Here is a 20,762-nt window from a genome sequence, read left to right as displayed (position 1 = left end):
CACTGTGTTGCAATAAAGGTGAGAAACATTCAGGAGAGCTTGTCTTTTGGGTCTTCCATCTTTCCAAGGGTGGCAATGTGCAGTGCAGTATCCTCTCTTTGCAGTGGCAGCCATGGAGTGGCCTCAGGGGTCAGGACCATGAAACCATACCTGTAGTATACTGTCCCTGGTGAGCTGTGCCATTTGGTAGGGCAGGCTCCTGTTGTATATTTAGTTTTCTTTTATTTTTATATATTTTATTTATTATAATTTATTCACACATTACATCCCAATTGTTACCCTCTTGGCTCTAATCTTCCCATTCCCAGCCTCCATCTTTCTTCTGCCCTATTCCCATCCCCTAGACCTTTGACTGTGGAGAGAGGGTGTCTCCTACCCCACTGTCTGCCCACATCCTATCAGGTCTTGTCAGGATAGCCTGCATCCCCTTCTTCTGTGTGCCTGCAAGGCCATCCTGCCAAGAGGCAGTGATCAAATCATGGGCACCAGAGTTCATGTGAAAGGTTCGGTGGAAGCTGCCACCTACCCCCCACTTGGAGATCAGCTGCCCATCTGCTACATCTGAACATGGAGTCCAGGTTCTCTGCATGCATTGTCCTTGGTTGGTGCATCAGTTTGTGCAGGCCCCCCTGTGTCCAGATACCCTGGCCTTGATATTCTCCCTGTGGAGCTCCTAACCCCTCCTGGTCCTTCCGTCCACCCACTTTCCCCTACAACTCTCAGCACTCAGGCCAGACTCTGGCTTTGAGTCCCAGCCTCTGTACTTATCCCCCACTGGGTGGAGTCTCTCAGAGGACATCTATGTTGGACTAATATCCATTTATTAGTGAGTATATACCATGTGAGTCTTTCTGGGTCTAGGTTACCTCACTCAGGCTGATTGTTTCTAGTTTCATTCATTTGCCTGTGAATTTCAAGATTTCCTTGTTTTTATAGCTGAATAGTGTTCCATTGTGTAAATGTACCACAATTTCTTCATTCATTATTTGGCTGAGGGACATCTAGGTTGTTTCCAGATTCTGGCTATTACAAACAAAGCTGCTATGGACATAGTTGAGCAAATGTCCTTGTTGTATGGAATTTTTTCTCTTTGTAGCTCCTTCCTAGTCATGACATCATATGCTTATGGTCACAAGAAAGGTTTTGTATGCTGGGGGTACTAACGAGAAGCTACAGAAATCTCTTTCTTTCTAGAAAATCCATCAAATAATGTTTTCTTCAAGAGATGTTTTAGATGAAGTATAAAACTTACTGTAGTTGTTGGTTTTGATTCAGTCATACACACTTTAGTTTCATCAAAATTACCATTAGGAGAAATTTCTCTTTGACTCTCTATATAAATTCATCTAATCTTTAAGCAATGAGGGACAGTCTTTGTCCCCACTTAGTTGCACCCTAAATTTGTCTTTCAGTTTTCTTTTAAAAGCCAAGGTAATGAAAGATTTAACTCGGTATGCTTATTGTAAGCCTTCCTATTGTTAAGAGAACAGACTATGTCTGAAGTACCATAGCTATCACTTTATTTTGATTAAACAATACTGAAGTCTTCACTGTACTTCACACCTGGGGTAAAATGTTGCACTGTTCTCTCTGTTGACTTGATGGATCATTTACTGTGTACAGGGCATGTAACTCACTAGTAAGAAATGGTGACCTGGTAAGTTTACTGCCAGCTACATGAGATTAACATGCTCACTTGGGACATCTAACCTACTTGCTTTTTTCTGAGGCAGGCTATTTCATAAAGCACAGGTTGGCTTTGTACTTGCTACATAGTTGAAGATGCCCATGAACTCCCACTTCCACCCCTGACGTCTGTATGACAAGCATACACAAACATGCTTGGTTCATGTAGGACTGCAGAACAAACTCAGGGCTCTGTGCATGCTTGGTGAACACTCTACCAGCTGCGTCAGATGCCCAGACCCATCTAAGGTCATTTTTCACTGCAAATCTGTAATCTGGGGATAGCATCATGAGCTACGGTTGCATCTGAGTTGAAGAGTAAGGGGCAAACATTTTCTACCTCAGCTTGGATCACTCCATACGCCCTTTCAGCACCAGCAATGTGGGGCATTACTAATCAGTGTGGTAAATATTTTTAAATATATTTTCTATTTTTTACTTAAAATATGGAATAAAAAGAATGTAATGGTTCTGTGTGATCAAGGCAACTCAGTGGAATCAGGTAAACATTGGAGCAAGTACCTTTCTTTTTTTAAATTAATTTATTCATATTACATCACAGTTGTTAGCCCATCCCTTGTATCCTCCCATTCCTCCCTTCCTCCCGCTTCCCCCCCTACTCCCCTCCCCTATGTCTGTGACTGAGGGGGACCTCCTCCCCCTGTATATGTTCATAGGGTATCAAGTCTCTCCTTGGTGACCTATTATCCTTCCTCTGAGTGCCACCAGGCGTCTCCATCCAAGGGACATGGTCAAATATGGGGCACCAGAGTTTGTGTGAAAGTCAGATCTCCTTCTCCACTTAACGGTGGAGAATGTCCTGTCCATTGGCTAGTCTGGGTAGGGGTTCGAAGTTTACTGCCTATATTTTCCTTGGCTGTTCCCATAGTTTGCGGAGGATCCCAGGGCCCAGACCCGCCTGTAGTTTTCTAGGACCCACTGGATCCTTCTATTTCCTCATTCTCCCAGGCTTCTCACACTTAAAGTCTCAATAGGGTGTCCTCCCCTCTGACTCACTTTCCTGGTAGGTACAGTTTTTCATGGGGACGTACACCCTGGACTAGTGTCTCAATATAAGTGAGTATATACCATTTAGCTCTTTTTGCTTCTGTGTGAACTCACTCATTATAATAATTTCTAGTTCAATCCATTTGTCCACAAATTTTGGAAATTCCTTGTTTTTAATAGCTGAGTAGTATTCCATAGTGTAGATGTACAACAGTTTCTTTATCCATTCTTCTACTGAGGGACACATAGGTTGTTTCCGTGTTCTGGCTATTATGAATAAGGCTGCTATGAACATGGTTGAGCATATGTCCCTTTTGTGTGGTAGTGCATCTTCTGGGTATATTCCAAGGAGTGGAATAGCTGAGTCTTGAGGAAGCCCTATTCCCATTTTTCTGAGAAAGCACCAGATAGATTTCCAAAGTGGTTGTACTAGTTTGCATTCCCACCAGCAATGAAGGAGTGTTCCTCTTTCTCCACATCCTTGCCAGCATGTGGTGTCAGTTGAGTTTTTGATCTTAGCCATTCTGATGGGTGTAAGATGGAATCTCAGAGTTGTTTTGATTTGCATTTCTCTGATGACTAAGGAGGTCGAGCATTTCTTTAAGTGTTTCTCAGCCATTTGATATTCCTCTGTTGAGAATTCTCTGTTTAGTTCTGAGCCCCATTTCTCTACTGGGTTATTTGGTTTGGTGGTGTTTAATTTCTTGAGTTCTTTATATATTTTGGATATTAGACCTTTGTCAGATGAAGGGTTGGTGAAGATCTTTTCCCAGTCTGTAGGCTGTTTCTTTGTTCTCTTGACAGTGTCACCTGCCTTACAGAAGCTTCTCAGCCTCATGAGGTCCCATTTATTAATTGTTGACATTAAGGCCTGGGCTGTTGGTGTTCTGTTCAGGAAGTTGTCTCCTGTGCCTATGTGTTCCAGACTCTTCCCCACTTTTTCCTCTAACTGGTTAATGTCTCTGGTTTTAGGTTGAGGTCTTTAATCCGCTTGGACTTGCGTTTTGTGCATGGTGGCAAATAGGGGTCTAATTGCATTTTTCTACTTGTAGACATCCAGTTAGACCAGTACCATTTGTTGAAGATGCTGTCGTTTTTCCATTGAATGGATTTGGCTTCTTTGTCAAAAATCAAGTGACCAAATGTGTGTAGATTCATCTCTGGGTCTTCAGTTCAATTCCAGTGATCCACTAGCCTATTGCTGTGCTAGTACCATGCTGTTTTGATTACTGTTGCTCTATAGTACACCTTGAGATCAGGTATGGAGATTCTTCCAGAGAATCTTTTATTGTATAGGATTGTTTTGGAGCAAGTAACTTTCAAGTAAGTGTCTCTGATTAACCAGCCAATGCTGCCCAGGCATAGACAGAGGGCAACAAGACATTCATAGAATATGGCTAGGTTATTTTGTTTATTTACTCTTTTGCAGAATTATCAATGTCCAAGTCTTAATGGTTTTGATGGTGGCTTCTGTAAGGACTTCAAGTCAGCATTGCTTATACAGATCAGGATGCCAAGGCACTGCTCGCATCAGTCACAACCTGTGTGGCCAAATGCTGTACTGCAAGATGACTTCTGCCACATCTTTCCCAGCCTTTCGGGATCAAGTGTTTCTAAAGTTATTTCTTCTTTTCAATTTGTTCAGCGCTGTATGAGCTCCTGCTGTGTTCAGGGCAATTCTTGATGAAGTGACAGGAAGATATAAAGATAAATAACACATAAATGTATAGTTTAATAGACAACATTAGAATCTAATAATTTCCTGTGCAGGCTCTGAGTCCCAGCAGAGCCACAAACAAGATGAGCTGACTGCGTCTCCTATCTCGGGCATCGTGTCTTAATGAATGTATTCGAAGTGGCCAATAGCTGGCAGTCGCGTTTAGTTAATGAAAGCCATATGGAACAGCTGCACGATTTCATGAGGTCACTCGGCAAGCGTTTACCTCTGTTCTCCCATGGTGCTCCTGGTCTCAAAGCAGAGTCCCAGAGTCCCCTTTCTGAGGGGAAGTCCCGCCTCCATCAGCTGGGTAGTCAGCTCACCTGTTCATGAGGGACTGGTTTGATGGAGCAAATGGTTACTGCTTTTCTTGTGGAATTACACTAGTAGCACTGATAATGACAAAAAAATGAAAAGTGCTGGTGTTCTCCGTGGCCATCGTGGCTGGTGTGCTGACACTTCACACTCAGAGGGGCAGCAGTACATTTGATCTGTCTCTTGGTTGCACAGTAAAAAAAAAAAAAAAAAAAAAAAAAAAAAAAAAAAAAAAGAATAATGTTGTGCTCTGTAGGCTTGCTTTATTTTAAATTTTAATGAAAACACAAGAGTTATGATATTAAGTAAATTTCAATTTCTTTGCTATACTATATTTTATGTATTTAGCACTTTGAAATGTGAAACCTTATCTCTATTCTATATATTATTTATTGAAATGGTAGTTAAACCTTTCTTTTAAATAAGATATAGAGTATATTTCTCAGAGAGATGAAATATAATCTGAATTGTTTGGGTTGGAGCCCAACATTTAACTAGAGTATTGCTGGAATAAATAATGGTGTTTTCATCTTTTAGGAGTATATGAATTGCACAGCGTAATCAGAAAGCAATGTGATACTCCTGTCTGAACTAAGACATTACACATTTAGAACATTAATAGTGACTAATATATATAATTCATTAAAGTATACTTATTAATTATGTTGGATTACATGACATTGCTAGTGGTCAAATACTGGTGATTTTGTTTGCCAGTACTTATATAAGGGAGGTTATCTGTGTCATCAAAATAAAACCACATGAAAATTAACCCTGACCTCCTGAGCCCTCTGTGAATTGTTCCAACTGAAGGCTAATTCTCCTGTCTTCTGACACCTGCTTGATTTCCAGGTGTGTAACTACTTGGTAAATCCACCTCAAGGTGGTTATGAGGAAAAGCACATGACATCAGCACACTCTGACACTTAATTTTTTGGTACATTTTAAAAACACAGTGCTCTAGTGATAATGTGGATTTATTTATATGTGCTATCGGTATCTAATCACCATATGTAATAGACACTTGACTAAGCTACAAGATTAATATGTTTTTTTGTAAATGAGATTCGGTTATATTATTAATTAATTAATTAATTAATTCACTTTACATCCCCATCTTAGCCCCCTCCCTTATATCTTCCAGGCCCCACCCTCCCTTGCTTTTTCCCTATCTCCCCTCTTCTGTTCCTCAGAAAAGGGTAGCCACCCGGTACACCTGCCCACCCCAGCTCATCAAGTCACATCAGGACTGAGCACGTCCTCTTCCCCTGTGGCCTGGCAAGGCAGCCTTGCCAGGGGGAAGTGATTGAAAAGCAAACAGCAGGGTCCATGTCAGAAACAGGTCCTTGCTCCCTTAACTTGGGGACTCACATGAAGCCTGAGCTGCCCATCTGCAGGCTGCAGACGACCTAGGTCCCTTCCATTCATGGTCCTTGGTTGGAGCTTCTGGTCCTTGGTTGGAGCTTCAGTCTCCAAAAGCCCCTCTGGGCCCTAGTTAGCTGGCTCTTTTGGTCTTCTTGTGGAGCTCCTGACACCTCCAGGTCCTTCTACCCATCCTCCCATTTTCCCACAGGATTCCTTACTCTTCATCCAATGTTTGACAGTGAGTCTCCATACCTGTTTGGATCTGCTGCTGGGTGTAGCCCTTCAGAGGGCAGTTATGGTGGGCTCCTGTCCGTGAGCAAATCAGAATATCCTTCCCTCTCCTATACTATTTCCTCTCTTCAACCACTACCTCTGTCTATTCTATTTTCCCTTCTGAGTGAGATTTAAGCCTCCTCCCCTAGGTCCTCCTTGTTATTTATCTTCTTTGGGTCTATGCATTGTAGTATCTTCATCCTGCACTTTATGGATAAAATCTGCTTATATGTGAGTACATATCATGTGTGTCTTCCTGGGTCTGGGTTACCTCACTCAGAATGATTGTTTCTAGGTCCATCCATTTGCCTGTAAATTTCAAGGTTTCCTTGTTTTTTATAGCTGAATAGTATTCCATTGTGTAAATGTACCACAGTTTCTTTACCCCTTTTTTTTTTCAGTTGAGGGACATCTAGGTTGTTTTCCAGATTCTGGCTACTACGAATAAAGCTGCTATGAACATAGTTGAGCAATAGAATGAAACGACAGTCTCCAGATTGGGGAAAAAATGTCACCAATCCTGCGTCAGACAAAGGGCTAATATCGAAAATATATAAAGAGCCCAAGAACTTAAACACCACCAAACCAAATAATCCAATCTAAAAATGTGCTATGAGGCTAAAGAGAGAATTCTCAACAAAGGAATATTGAATGAGCAAAAAAAGCACTTAAAGAAATGCTTAGCATCCTTAGGCATCATGGAAATGCAAGTCAAAACATCTCTGAGATTCTATCTTACACTTGTCAGAATGGCTAGGATCCAAAGCTCAAGTGACAGCACATGCTGGTGAGGTTACAGAGAAAGGGGAACCCTACTCCATGGCTAGTGGGAGCGCAAACCTGTACAACCACTTTGGAAATCAATCTGGTGCTTTCTCGGAAAACTGAGACTAGCTCTGCCTCAAGTCCCAGCCATCCCACTCCTGGATGTATATCTGAAAGATTCTGCACCATACAACAAGATTCAGTTATATTAAATCACTGACAATTTCTACACGTGTTTAGCTGATAAGGAACAGTCTTTGACTTGGAGGGTTCTAGTGTCAGTAGATCTGAATTGTGTTTTTATTTTGAAATATTTTAAAATACTTATTTACTTATTTTCAGTTTTGTGATTGTCTGTGTGTGTGCATGCACATGTGTGCTTGAGTGTATATATGTGCACTACTTGTGTGTAGGAGCCCAAAGAAGCCAGAAGATGTGTTAGATTCCTGGAACTGGAGTTTAAAATTGTAGGACACCGTGTGGGTTCTGGGAACTCAGCGCAGGTCCTCTGAAAAGGAAGTAAGCACTCTTAACTGCTGAGCCATCTCTCCAGCCCCTAGATCTGAACCCTTATTTTCTTTCCTCTAGCACTAATGAGACAAATACCCTTGCCTCTTGGTATCATCTTCTTTAATGTCCCCAATAAGCACATGTGATTTCACCTTTCCTTAGCATCAATGTTGTGGTTCCCTTGTGCTGGATATGGAAACTACTAGACTGGGAAAGTTCCTGTAACCCTTCTTTATCTTGCATTCCAATCCATAAAATAACAGAAAGGATGTCTGAAAAAAAAAACTATAAGGAATCATATTCTTATTTATGTATCTAAAATTATATATAATACTTATAAGTATATATATATATATATATATATGAAATTTTCTCACCAAAGCTGGAAACACTGCCAAGGAGCCATAGACTAACAAAAACCCAATAGCAGACATGAGAAATCCCCTTCTGAGTTGTTGGCCAGGGGAGTACAGGAGAGTACCACAATGTCATAGGCTATTGCAGTTGCCCTTGGTTACATCCCAGAGGACTAACTTTCATGGTAACAGAAGGTATCAATGCAAACTTCCAATGGAGGCAAGCAACCAATAGTCCCAATAAGCCATGATGCTGAGAGATGGCAGGTTGTCTCTCCCAGGGAAAAACTCCTTTAATTGGTTATTCAGCACCAAGTCATCATCCCGGATATCATCTATGCAGAAGTAACATTATAGGGAATGACAAGGTTATAGTAAAAGAAAAAAAAAGCACCTATGGATTTTATAGAGAGCAAAGGGATGGGCTCATTGCATAGGTTGGAGGGCGGAAAGTGAGGGGGGTTGATGTAATTATATTTTAACTTCAAAAAGTAAAACAAATATAAAAATGAACAAGTGCTACTAACAACATTGGACCACAAACGTGAGGAGGCCAAGCACTCAAGGTGATAATTGTATATGACGTCTTTCCATTTGAGTGAATGCCAGAAACCAGCGATGGTAGAATTGATGAGCCAGTATGTCATGCTGGCACTGGGTACAGTCTGGGTGAAAAATAATCCAGATAATAGCTTAATTTCATACTCCTTAAAGAGAGAAGCCAAAGCTCCCCAAAGCCCACCATTCAAAGTAAGTATCTTTCTTTCCAATCATTGGTTAAACAAGAACCCAAGGATATTGCTCTGATGGCTGACTCCATGAGACTGGATGGTTAAGGCCACAAGACATAGCTTTTAACTGCTTCCTATCAGAACCTGGGAGGCTCTTGAGCTTTACCGTTCAAAGTTAAGCTTTTGGGGGTAATTTCACAGTACTGTACTTGCAATGAAAAGGAAAAGCAGGTGAGTTCTGGCTACAAATTTAATACAGGAAAGCCATGGTCAAATGCTTCCACTGAGAGACCATGCCTTGCACGGGTTATGACAGAGCATCCTGGCTCAGCCTGGGCTGGAGCCACCTTGGGACACTTCTAGCTTGTTCTAAAATGCCTGCGATCTATGAAGACTTCGTTGTGGCTAGCATGAGTTAGCTTATTCAAACGTCCTGTGGTTCAGGATTCAGTTTTGTATTGGTAAATGGGGTAGGGGGTGATGATAGCAGCGTGTGGCATGGGTGATGTAAGTTAGTTGTTATAAAGCATTGAAACCCATACTCTATATTCTGTAAACCACGTATAGTGGCGGCAGACACACGGTGCTCTTCAGATTTCCTTCATGGCAGGGTCACGTAAAGGTGATTTTTTTAAAATGAACTATTTTGAGTCATGTATTGTTTTAAATGGTGGCGTAGACCCCATTATGAGTCTGGGACAGCCTGTTTTATAGGAAGTGGTGAGGAAAGTGGCCCCTTACAGCACGTTGCAGATAGGTATTAGCACTAAGGGTTTGACTCTCAGTGACTGGCATGTGACCTGGATATCTCACATCCAGCAAGGCTGTGGAGAAGGTATAACCAATTAATGTGTTTTGTTTTCTGTTTCCATTTCTTTTTGCTGTCCCCTTGAGACTTACTTTTAGGGCCCTTTCTTTGAGCTGCGGGCATGCATATTTAATGATTGCCATTTTTATTCCTTTTGTACTATTAAAAATTAAATATCAGGCAGAATACCTCCTTTAATTTCCCGTTGGAGCAATAAAGTGGTACCACAAACTGTTTCTCGAGATCTGTAGCAATACCCTCTGTCAAAATGAAAGTACACAACAAAGCCAGGAAAATGTTTACAAACTGTTCTTAAGACTAGTAAATGTGAGCCGGGGAGTGGTGGCGCATGCCTTTAATCCCAGCACTTGGGAGGCAGAGGTAGGAGGATCGCTGTGAGTTCAAGACCAGCATGGTCTACAAAAGTGAGTCCAGGACAATCAAGGCTACACAGAGAAACCCATGTCTCGAAAAACAAAAACCAAACCAAACCAAAGCAAAACAAACAAACAAACAAACAAACAAAAAGACTAGTAAATGTTAGAACATTGTGTCAGTGGATGGTCCCATCAGCAGTGCCCAGGGATCACTTTCTCCCCGTCTTCACCAGCCTTTGTCTCTTCTCTTTCTGATGCCAGCCATGCTATTAAGTGTTAAGCAACATCTGACTACAGTTCTCACTTGCTTTTCTCTTATAACTAGATCCCCCTTCCTTCCACCCTTCCAGGTCCCTCCACCCCTCGCACCACGCCATCTCTGCTCTCCCCTAAATCCACCCCTCCTCTGTTTCCCTTCAGAAAATAACAGGCCTCCTAGGAATAGCAACCTAATGGGGCATTGCGCCATGCAGTAAGATGAGTCACAAGCTGGACCATTGCTGCTGAGCGTTGGTGTGCCTTCTCTCAAGAGCTGTCTCTCTGGCGGCTTTCCCTATCGCATCCTTTGACACTGTGCTGCTGAGTTACTTGCATTCTTTGTATTGATCCCTCTGCAGCCCTGTAGGCTTCAGACACAGCCTCCCATTTCATTGATTGCCGTTCTGTTACCAATTGCTCCCTTTGCTGTGCATCCCCTGCCCAGTTTGACATCATCTTACTTGCTCGTTTTACATTTACTCCCTACGCTTTTGGTGTCAGATCTACAAAATTACTTCCAAAACCAATACTGAACAACTTGTTTTCCTGTTTCCTCTTAGGATGTGCATGGTTTCAGGGTTTATATTCAAGCTGCTAATGTTTTTGTTTTTGTATGGAGTCAGTTTCATTCTTGGAACATGGCTCACCACTTCCTGTGCATTTACTGTAGAAACTACCATCTCCCCATTGTGTATTCCTAGTAATACTCTCAAAACTTAGTTGACTGTGTGGGGAGGGTGTGTGTGCATATATTTCTAGTCTTTCAAAATTTAAGAGTGCTTATGTATATGTTTGTATACAAATTATTTTGTTGGTACAAATTTGCATTATAACGTGAAATCAGGAAATGTTGTGTCTCCAGGTTTATTTTTCAAAAGTTCCTCTGATGACTCTGTATCTCTAATGGTTTTGTGTAAACTTAGAATTGTTTTCTATTTTCGTGGAAAGCGTCATCAGGATCCTTATAGAGATTACATTGAATAAGAAGAGACATTTGGATGGTGTGTGTGTACTCATTTATTTGCATCTTCAATTTTTTTGTATGGATAGTTTATTTCTTTGGTTCAGTCTATTTCTAGGTATTTTTGTTCTTTTTTAATCTTTTATAGATGGGATTATTTTCCTAGTCCTAACTGATCTTTTGCAGTTGGTATACAGACACACGGCCGATTTTATATGTTGATTTCCTATCCATCAACCTCACTCACATTTTTAGTTCAGGCAGTTTGTGATTGTTTGATGCTTCTAAATCTACAATCATGTCAAATGAAAGAATATAATTTCTTCTGCCTTTTATTTATTTCCTTGCCTAATTCCTTTGGCCATACGTCTATATTGTTGAGTAGAAGTGATGAAAATAGGTGTCCTTGTTCCTGTGATGGAAAAAAAAATAAGTGTTCTCCATTGGTATAATGTGTGCTGTGGGCGTGTCACGTGTCAGTTGATTCTGTTGATGTGTACTCCTTCTACAACCACACATGTCAGTGTGTCAGTGATGGGCCATCTATACAACTGTGTGCGCCATACATCCCAGGCATATAGTAAGTTTACACAAAGATAGATTTCACGAAGGTGGCCTCATAGTTAAGTACTGTGTGACTCTATATCTAATCTGTGGAGTTTTTGTTGTTGTTGTTGTTGTTGTCCTTGTTGTTTAATATGAAAGGATCTTGAATTTTTGTCAGAGAATTTTTTTCACACCTACTAAGGTGGTTATGATTATATCCCTTCATATTTAAATTATTGTACTATCTCTTTGCATCCCATGGGTAACAACTTCTGCTTGTTTTAGTTTGCAAGCCTTCTAAATTTGCTAAGAATAATTACACCTGTGTTCATTGGGAATATTTTCTGTAACATTTGTTTCTTGTCTCACTTTGTTATCCAGTAGTGCTATCTTATAAGTTGAACTCAGAAGTTTTTCCTTCCGCTGAATATCTGGGTGTGCCCGGGAAGGGGTGACTACGATCCCTCCTAATGACTTTGGTGTCAGTGCTTTGCGCAGTTACCTGTTCCATCTGTGTCAGGAGATTTCTCACCAAGCAATCAGTCATTCACTTAGAATCTTGTTCTATTCATTCCTGCTTGGGGGACTGTGCATTTCTAGGAGCGTACGTTCTCCTTCTGGGGGGCCTTGTCCTTGCTTGTCATATTCTCTTACAATTCTCTTGCATTCCTGTGGTATGCATGTTAGTGGTTTTTTTTTCTTTCTTGTATGCAGTTTTATTGAATTGTATCATTTTTGTCACCAAAGGTTCACCAGATTTGTCTTTTCTTTCTCTTGCTGGTGCTTCACATTATTTCTACTGTTTTTATATTACCTTATTTAATTCTGATCTCCTTTCTCACGGTGAGTTTAGGCTTCATTGCTTTCCGGGTTCCTTGAGAAACAAAGTCAAGCTTCTTGGTTTTAATGTAGGTGGTTATACTACAGATTTACTCTTGGCGCTCTCGTCTCGGCCCGTGTGCGTTGCTATGTTGGTTTATATTTTCATCTGTCTTTAGATCCTTTCCATTCTGATTTTCGTTTCCTCTTTGACACTTGGCATTCTGAAGCATGTTATTTAACTTCCATGTTTGTGAATTTTCCAGACTTCCTTCTGTTATTTGTTTCTATATATATTTTTGAATTCAGAAATGATACTTGCTGTGGTATCACTCCAGGCACAGACTTTAGGAACTTTATAATATCCAGGCAAGGTGTTGAAATACTCCATAGGTGCTTATTTGAAAGAACCTACATATGATAGCCGAAGCCCCTCAAGATGGATTTTTACTTCTACTTACTATGCAGAAGAATAATGAAATTTCTATTTAACAGGTCATTATTCAAATTTTTTAAGATGTAGTGTGTCTTTTTTCTATCTGTGAGTAGAAAAAAAATCTCTAGGGAATATTTTATATTCATTATATCAAAGTATGACTTGCTTCAAATGGAACTTACGGAAAAGGAACACACATTTTCTGAGAAATCTAATGTGCAGATTTTTACACATTTTTGCAATTGAAAGAGACTTCCAGGAAGACTCATATTGCTCATTTTGAGATGTCAATTATTAAAAGTTGTTATGTGTATATCACACACCTTCCCTCAAGGTTCGGGAATGGAAGAGGGAGCAGAAAGATTGTAAGAACAGTATGGTGGCTAACTTCAAGGACACACTGTCTTCTAGACACACTAGGGCAGTTACACATGTCAAACTCACACCAACTTTAACAGCATGCACAAGAGGTGCACAAGCTCCAGCCAGACAAAATCCAGTGTAGAGGAATTGGGAAGGTGAGGATGGAGTCTGGTGTTAGTTGAGGAGTTCTGGCATTTGGTAGCAGCTGAAAGAGGAGAGTCAGTTTTCATAAATGATATGAACCCCCAGGGTAGGCCCTACTCCAAGAGTAGTTAGGCTATACAAGCTGAGGTCACCCTTTATGTGTTTTTTTAAATAGACAAATGCAGTAGTTTGAGCAGAACACCTGGGCCTAGGGGTTCTACTTAAACTAGTGCACCAACCAAGGACAATACATGTAGTAAGTTTCAAACCCTTACTCAGATCTAACCAATGGACAGGACATTCTCCACAGTTGAATGGAGAGCAGGGACTGACTCTGACATGAACTCTGGTGCCCCATATTTGACCACTTCCCCTTGGTGGCGAGGCCTGGTGGCACTCAGAGGAAGGATAGCAGGCTACCAAGAAGAGATTTGATAAGCTGTGACCATATAATAGGGAGGAGGTCCCCCTCTGTCACAGATATAGAGGAGGGGAATGGGGTGAAAGTGGGAGGGAGGGAGGAATGGGAGGATACAAGGGATGGGATAACAATTGAGATGTAATCTGAATAAATTAATTAAATTAAAAATGCCATCTTAAGTGCCAGGCCAAAAAAAAAATGCCATCTTAAGCTCCAGGCAAAAAAATAAAATAAACAAACAAACAAAAAAAGGAGAACTTGAAAAATGGTAGGGAGGGAGAGGTGAGGGTGGGTTTAAGAAAATGACTATGGTTAAAATATATTGTATGGAGGCAGGCATGGAGCACACACCTTTAATCCCAGCACTCAGGGAGGCAGAGGCAGGTGGATCGCTGTGAATTCAAGGCCATCCTGCTCTACACAGCAAATCTAGGACAGCCAAGGCTACGCAGAGAAACCCTGTCTTGAAAAACATATGTAAATATGTTTATATATGTGTTTCTCTCCCTCCCTTCATTTCTTTATTCTTATATCTTGTAATTATTTCTTTCTGATTAATTTATTTCAGAAAAATTGTACCTTCCTTTATAAAGTTTCAAATGATATCCAGATGACAGCATAACAGAGTCTCAACTTTAGTTTGGACAACTCTCTTTTAGATTAAGTCTCATCATGCACACGTCAGGACTACTTTTAATGTTAATATTAAAACAAATTTGACTATTTTACTTCACAGGAAGCTTAATTTCAACAAATACTAAAATTTAAGTATAACTAGTAGTACGATAAGTGTATTATGAAGGCTTGTGAGGAAAGAACAGTCTTTCTTATTGTACAACAAAAATATGTGTTGTACAGAATGGGAAACAGACCTGAGGCAACAGGCCTTCTGCACTCTGTATTCTACAGGGAAAGAGGCTAGCTGTAGCCAAGTAAAAGGATCCAGTGGAATCCAGCACTCATGTGTTGGAGGATGGTCTCATGTATTTTGATGCTAATTACTGCTCACTGTCTCTGTGACCCACCTTTTGACCAATAAAAGTCCATCACCTTTGCAGGACAAAGGAGATAGGTGTGGCTAAGGTTCCAGAGATTAGAGAGATAGTGAGGACCCTGGGAGGAAAATAAAGGAGAAACAAGGAGGAGGAAAGGGAAGAGAGGAGGCCATCATGGGTTAGATGGGAAGAAAAACACATGGCAGGAATGGATGGAGATTCAGACCAGATGAAAAACATTAGCAAGTATTTGGGATTATGGATGGGAGGTAGCTTGATAGAAGTTATTAGAAGCAGATGGCATGGGACTGAGGCAGGGATCCCATAGCTGCCCCACTATGGGAAGTAGTTTACAGGATTGATATCTGCCCTGCCCCAGGTTAACTAAGGCTATTTTAAAATATAACAAGTGTCTGTGTCTTGATTGATAGCTAGTGGGTTTTACTGAAGTAGTCATAATAGGTATAGGCCTGATAATGAACATTATTAGACTGTAGTGATAAATAAAAAACAACAAGTAGTGCCCAACGCGGTAGGCTTAATAATACCGATAATATAAAAACAACACTCATGCGCATCAGTATCTTTGTGTGTGTTGTTCATTGCAGGACTGTTCTCTTCACCCTGACTTCTGTCGTGGTACTTGTTATCACAACCGACTGGATCAGCTGGGACAAACTGAACCGTGGATTTTTGCCCAGCGATGAGGTTTCCAGAGCTTTCCTTGCTTCCTTCATCTTGGTCTTTGACCTCCTTATTGTGATGCAGGTAAGTGTTTGTGTTTTCCTCTGCTCTCTGAGGCTGGTCCATGCTTTGCTCTCAGTGTAATCGAGGGCTCCACACGTCTGGAGAATAACTGAGTTTACACTAGTGATTAATGGAGATTTCTCTAATCATTTCATCAGCAATTTCACTGGGAAGAAAAGACAAATGTTTTTTTTTTTTTCCTTTTGGGTGTGTATAAGAGAATTCATTTTATGAACAGTGTTAGGCAGGGCCTGGAAACAATCAGCATTATTATTATCATTAGGCAGGGATGATGCAGGAAGCAAAACAAGACAAAAATAGACCCCTCCCCCAAATTTGGTGTCACTTGGTGAATAGAGTGCACAAAGCTAAAAATGATAGAAAGCCAGCAAAGGAGAGAAAATCAAGCAATGCAGTGGCTGTAGCAATTGACGTCGAGTGGTGTGAAAGTTCTTTCCTGGTTATGAAAATGATCATTTTCAGTATTCATCAGAGACACTTCCATTTCATGTAAACAGTGTTTCCACACTGCTTAGCAATAGAGATTTTTGTAAAACATCACCATGCTAGTGAGTGTTACTAGTGATAGCTGCTGGTGTGAGTGTTTGGAGTGTAGGAGTGAGTGTTCTTTTGAAAGAGACAGAAAGAGACATTAGCTATTTCTTGGTGCTTTATCTTGCTCATTAAGTGTCTATCCATTTGCCAGACATTTTCTTATTGCTTTCATAAGGCAATTTTGTTTCCCCTCCTGAAGCACTATAAGTCATGAGAACAATGCCTGCCATTGCCGAAGGGAAAGGAGAGTCCATTGTATTCTGAATTTATGTGAGATTTTGCAGGATAGCAGATTGGTTTTTGTTTGTTTGTTTGTTTCTAGAGGCAGAGAGGGGCCTTTATGAGAGCTTTTGTGTTGTTGAGAAGCAGGGCAATGGTGCTTTGTTTTGTTACATAGCCCGGGCATTGGCTTCAGTGTGGTGCTTATATCACTGCCTCTAATGGGTTGTGTTTTAAAACACATTTAGTTTAAAGCTATCTGAAGACATAAGCTTGAAAACTTTTGTCTCTTCTAGAAACGGTCATGTTCATTTTTCATTTTCCGCAAAATACGTTTCCATAGTGGAGAGAGCCTTGGCTGTGAGATCAAGGATCATTGATGGGCTCCAGCTCTGTATCTCGTTAGCTGTGGGACCTCTTCTATAGAACTCCAATTCGAGTTTGTAGCAATTATGCAATAATATATCACGTATTACTTGCATCAAGTCCATTTTATCTTATTCTGTCTCCTAACTAGTATTTTTTTTTTCTGATGTTAAATTTTCACTCTTGTTAAATGACCTGCTGGTACTTCCCTGACCCCATTTTAGAGTCAAAGGTATTAGCAGCTAAATAGACTATTATCTTCTCTGATTTGTTCCAATTTTTGTGCTGCAGAGTACTCCTTCATCATCTGACACTGCGGCCCCTTTCTCCCTCTCTGCTTATGCAGATTTTAAGTATTCTTCCAAATAAGTTCACTAAAGCCAAGGACTTCAAGTGGAAAAAAACAGGATATTAGAATTTATATAAATTATAGATTTGTTCAAAAGGTGCTCAATAGTGACAAACAGAAGAAAGGAAAGGATAGCCAGGATTCACACTCACAGTGACAGCAGTATTGGAACAGAAAAGTCGTTCTAGATTTCTTTTTTTTTTTTTTTTTTTAAAACACATAAAAATGTAGAGTCAGCAAGATGCTGACATGTTCAGAGTAGCCAGAGACCAAATGACAAGAGGAAAAGTCAATGCTCAGGAATCACTTGATTTCAGCCATGTTGGCTACAAGGAACACAAAACCTGCCAGTGCAGTTTTGTCAAAGGGAGAAGGTATTTCTGCATTACAGGGACACCCCGAACATCTCAAGAGGAAGGGTGTGGTTGTCTCTTGAAAGTGGAGACTGGAGTTGACAGAAAACTCAGATCTGCTCTTTATTCTCCATCTGTCTCTCATCTTTGTTCCCTTTTGTTTTGCTTTGTGTTTCCCTCCTATGGCAAAGCAGCTTTTTTTTTAGAAATTTCAGTTGATAAGGAAGGAAAGGGTGATCTCTGGCACCTCCGAGGGTGACCACTGTCTTGTTCCCGTGCTCCACTGGTTCTCTGAGGACTGCCCAGCACCAATCCCTGAATGACGGGTCAGTGTGGAAATATGGAGGACCAGGGATAGAGATACAGTCTGAAAGAAAAAAGAGGAAATTGGTCCTGAAAACCCAAAATTAATAGGTTTGTAGGAAAAGGACGAGGCATTGAGATGAGTCTCTAGAAGCAGAACCCTCTGCTCCTTGCTCTGCTCTCTAACTCCGTGTGGCAGTCATGTCAGTCAATGAGGTTGACAGATGTCTCTATTTCTGGTGTCCTAGCCTTCCTTCTCATTTCTCTGCCATCAACCATGTACGCCTTGCCTTCTATACCAGTAAAAAGTACCAATGGACCCTTCATCCTCCTCTTCCCTTCTTCCATATGCCTCAGAGTTCATGGTCTTCCAAACCAGAAAGGGCCTGTTGTGTTTTACAGGCTATGTCTCAGCCATAAACATTCCCAGCAATTCTTCAGGATCCCCAAATGAAGTTCTTAACCCATCACTCATCTCTCAGCACCCTGCACTGTGCGGTGCTGGCGATATTTCCTGTGCACCATCCTACCTGGACCAAAGGTCTTCATCCTTCATCCCAGTGTGCTTCTTATAACCCAGGATGACCAGAAGCCTCTTTCTTCTGGCCAGATTGTGTCTTCCTTTCTCTCCTAGGCACTGAAGATGATAGCAATCCTATTTCTGGAAGGCATATTATCACGTCCCTGCTGGTCCTTCCAAAGCACCTCTCACCACACTGCAGACCAGCATTCTCCCTTCCCCTCACTCTTGTGTTCCCTACTGTAGTTCCTTTAGTGCACAGAAGTAGCATGTAATACTTGCTTGATGAGGATGGACAAGTGGAAATTTAGGTCTGAATCTTGTGTCAACTGTGGTCCTCTGTGGGCATCCCAAGTCTTGGACCCAGCACATGTGGTCAGGGGGGCGGGGAGTTAACTCAGGAAATGATGCATTTGAAAACACAGCATACAAATGTCCTAACAAGTTCATGGCCAACCAAACTGTGAGCCAATTCATGCCATGGTCGTGTTTCACATGAAAGAAAATTGGAAAAGTGGGAAAATGGAAAGGATGCTTTTGTTAAGAGCTTCAGCCTTTTAGAACATTTAAATGATTGAAAAGCAATTTACATTGGGTTTTTCTAATGGCAGAAGATTGCCACTGGCACTACAGAAAAGTAGTGCCACATTTGAATAAAAAATTAAAATACAGCATTAGGCTATTCTTCCTGGTGCCTTGAGTTGAAGCTAGAGCCACAAGCTCACCTCAGCCCTAGGAATCTCATACTATTTCTGTCATTATTTATTTTTAAGAAAATTAGTAGCAAAAGTATGCATCTTTTAGAGGAAATATAATTAGTGTATATTAATGAAATAGGATTTTCCTGCATTTACTGTTAAAACTATTTATTGTTTAACATTTTTTCTGTGTTTTGGGTTCAGTAATCAGAAAAAAAAAAGATTCCAGGACCCGATGCATTACTTACAAGATCCATGTGTTATAGAATACAAGAAAATTTTAAAGAAAATATCTGTTTTAAGAAAATTTTATCCCACATTCCATCTACTGTCTCTAGTGACGTCATTCGATTTTTATGTTCTCCCTTATTGCTCAAGTTTTTACCGTGTACCACCCACTCCGGACCAGTTAATAAAAGGCAAATCTGAGACATAAAAGAGTTAAAATAGATTGTGGAGTAAAAAAGTAGGACATATCAAAGGGACTCACAAAAGAAAGAGGGATGCAGACAGGAGTAGGTGGAGGGGGTGTTCAAGGGACTGATGACAGCAGAAGGTGGCGAGGCTAAACAGGGAACCAACTACAGGACCGCATCCCACAGGGCAGCAGCATTGTCACTCAGGTAAGAGCTGCTCTGTTCAGGTTGGACAGGAAACACAACAAGTCCTAGTGTGTATCTGGGGAAAGAAAACAGAGGAAATGGTGGTCAAAGGTCTCAAGGATGCGGACTACAGGGCCCATGATATACAACATGCGGTATGGTTAAATAGAGATCAGAGTGGAGGAGTGGTTAATTGTGGGAAGAATGGCATTTTCTAGAATTATTCCAGGAGAAAGGGCTCATCAGGACTCTTCACTTTGCAAATCCTGCCTCCCCCTTGCAGACATTTCCGCATCTGACACGAAGGCTGAGAAGACAGAAAACTCATCTTCATAAAATAAGGAATATTTTGTGCTTTTTTTATTAGACAAGAAAAGGGAGGGAGTAGAAGAAAGGGGGCAGGAAGAAGAAAAAATAAGCATGAGGAACCAAAAAAAAAAAAGGAGCAATGAGTAGAATTCTCCAGTGCCTATGGGGAGCACTGATGGGGCGGAAATGGGCAGTGGCAGGGACCATGAGGCCTGATGGAGTGTGTCTGTTCTTCAGTTTCCATGTAGCCTCATCACTCACAGATGCTTTACATAACTGGTCTCCAAAGACTTGGTAATAGACAATATTATAAAGACTGTTAAATTGTCTAGCTGGACAGATGTAATATAATATAATAAAAACTGATTAACAGGTACACAGGAAGCAGAGGATGCCTTGGGCAGGTATCTGCGAATGTATAGGTAGGTAGGTGTAGGGGAATTTTGTTCTTAGACAGCTTGGATGCTAGTGGAATCCCACGCTAATGTTGCTTAGTTAACCAGCTACCATCTGGAGAGTAGAGCAGATGACAAAGGGTGTGGCCACTGAAATCTGGCTTCTATGCCTGGCTCTGTCCTTCTGTAGCTGTGTGGTTTTGAAGTTGGGTACTTACTGGAGCTGGGCCGATCCTGCTTGGTTATGGCTCAACACTCTGGGGCACTCCCCTTCAGTCTTGGTGCTCAGAAGGCTTAACTGTACAGTGGGGGAATGCTTACACATCCCCAATGGGTGCAAGGCCACAGAAACTGAAGTCACATCACAGACAGAAATGACAAAATCCATGAAGCACTTGGACATCATCCTAGGGATAAGGATGAGCCAGGTAGAATTCTAAGCAATGCGTGCTTGGAACTAATGATTACTCAAAGAACGTTTTCCTTAGACAT

General features: G+C 41.0%; 1 protein-coding gene across 2 annotated transcripts in view; it reads left to right on the top strand.

The window, feature by feature from the left end:
- Window positions 1-20,762, top strand: part of TMEM117 (transmembrane protein 117) — a 415,577-nt gene that overhangs the window by 323,231 nt on the left and 71,584 nt on the right. For both annotated transcript variants that reach the window (XM_084749248.1, XM_084749249.1), the window contains exon 6: window positions 15,463-15,622. In XM_084749248.1, coding sequence (XP_084605374.1) covers window positions 15,463-15,622 — 160 coding nt within the window. The remainder of the gene's footprint in view (window positions 1-15,462; window positions 15,623-20,762) is intronic.

The sequence above is a fragment of the Acomys minous genome (genome assembly GCF_964271855.1).
Source record: "Acomys minous genome assembly, chromosome: 12".
NCBI lineage: Eukaryota > Metazoa > Chordata > Mammalia > Rodentia > Muridae > Acomys > Acomys minous.
The sequence above is the reverse complement of the archived record's forward strand: the minus strand, read 5'-3'. Positions and strand labels throughout refer to the sequence as shown.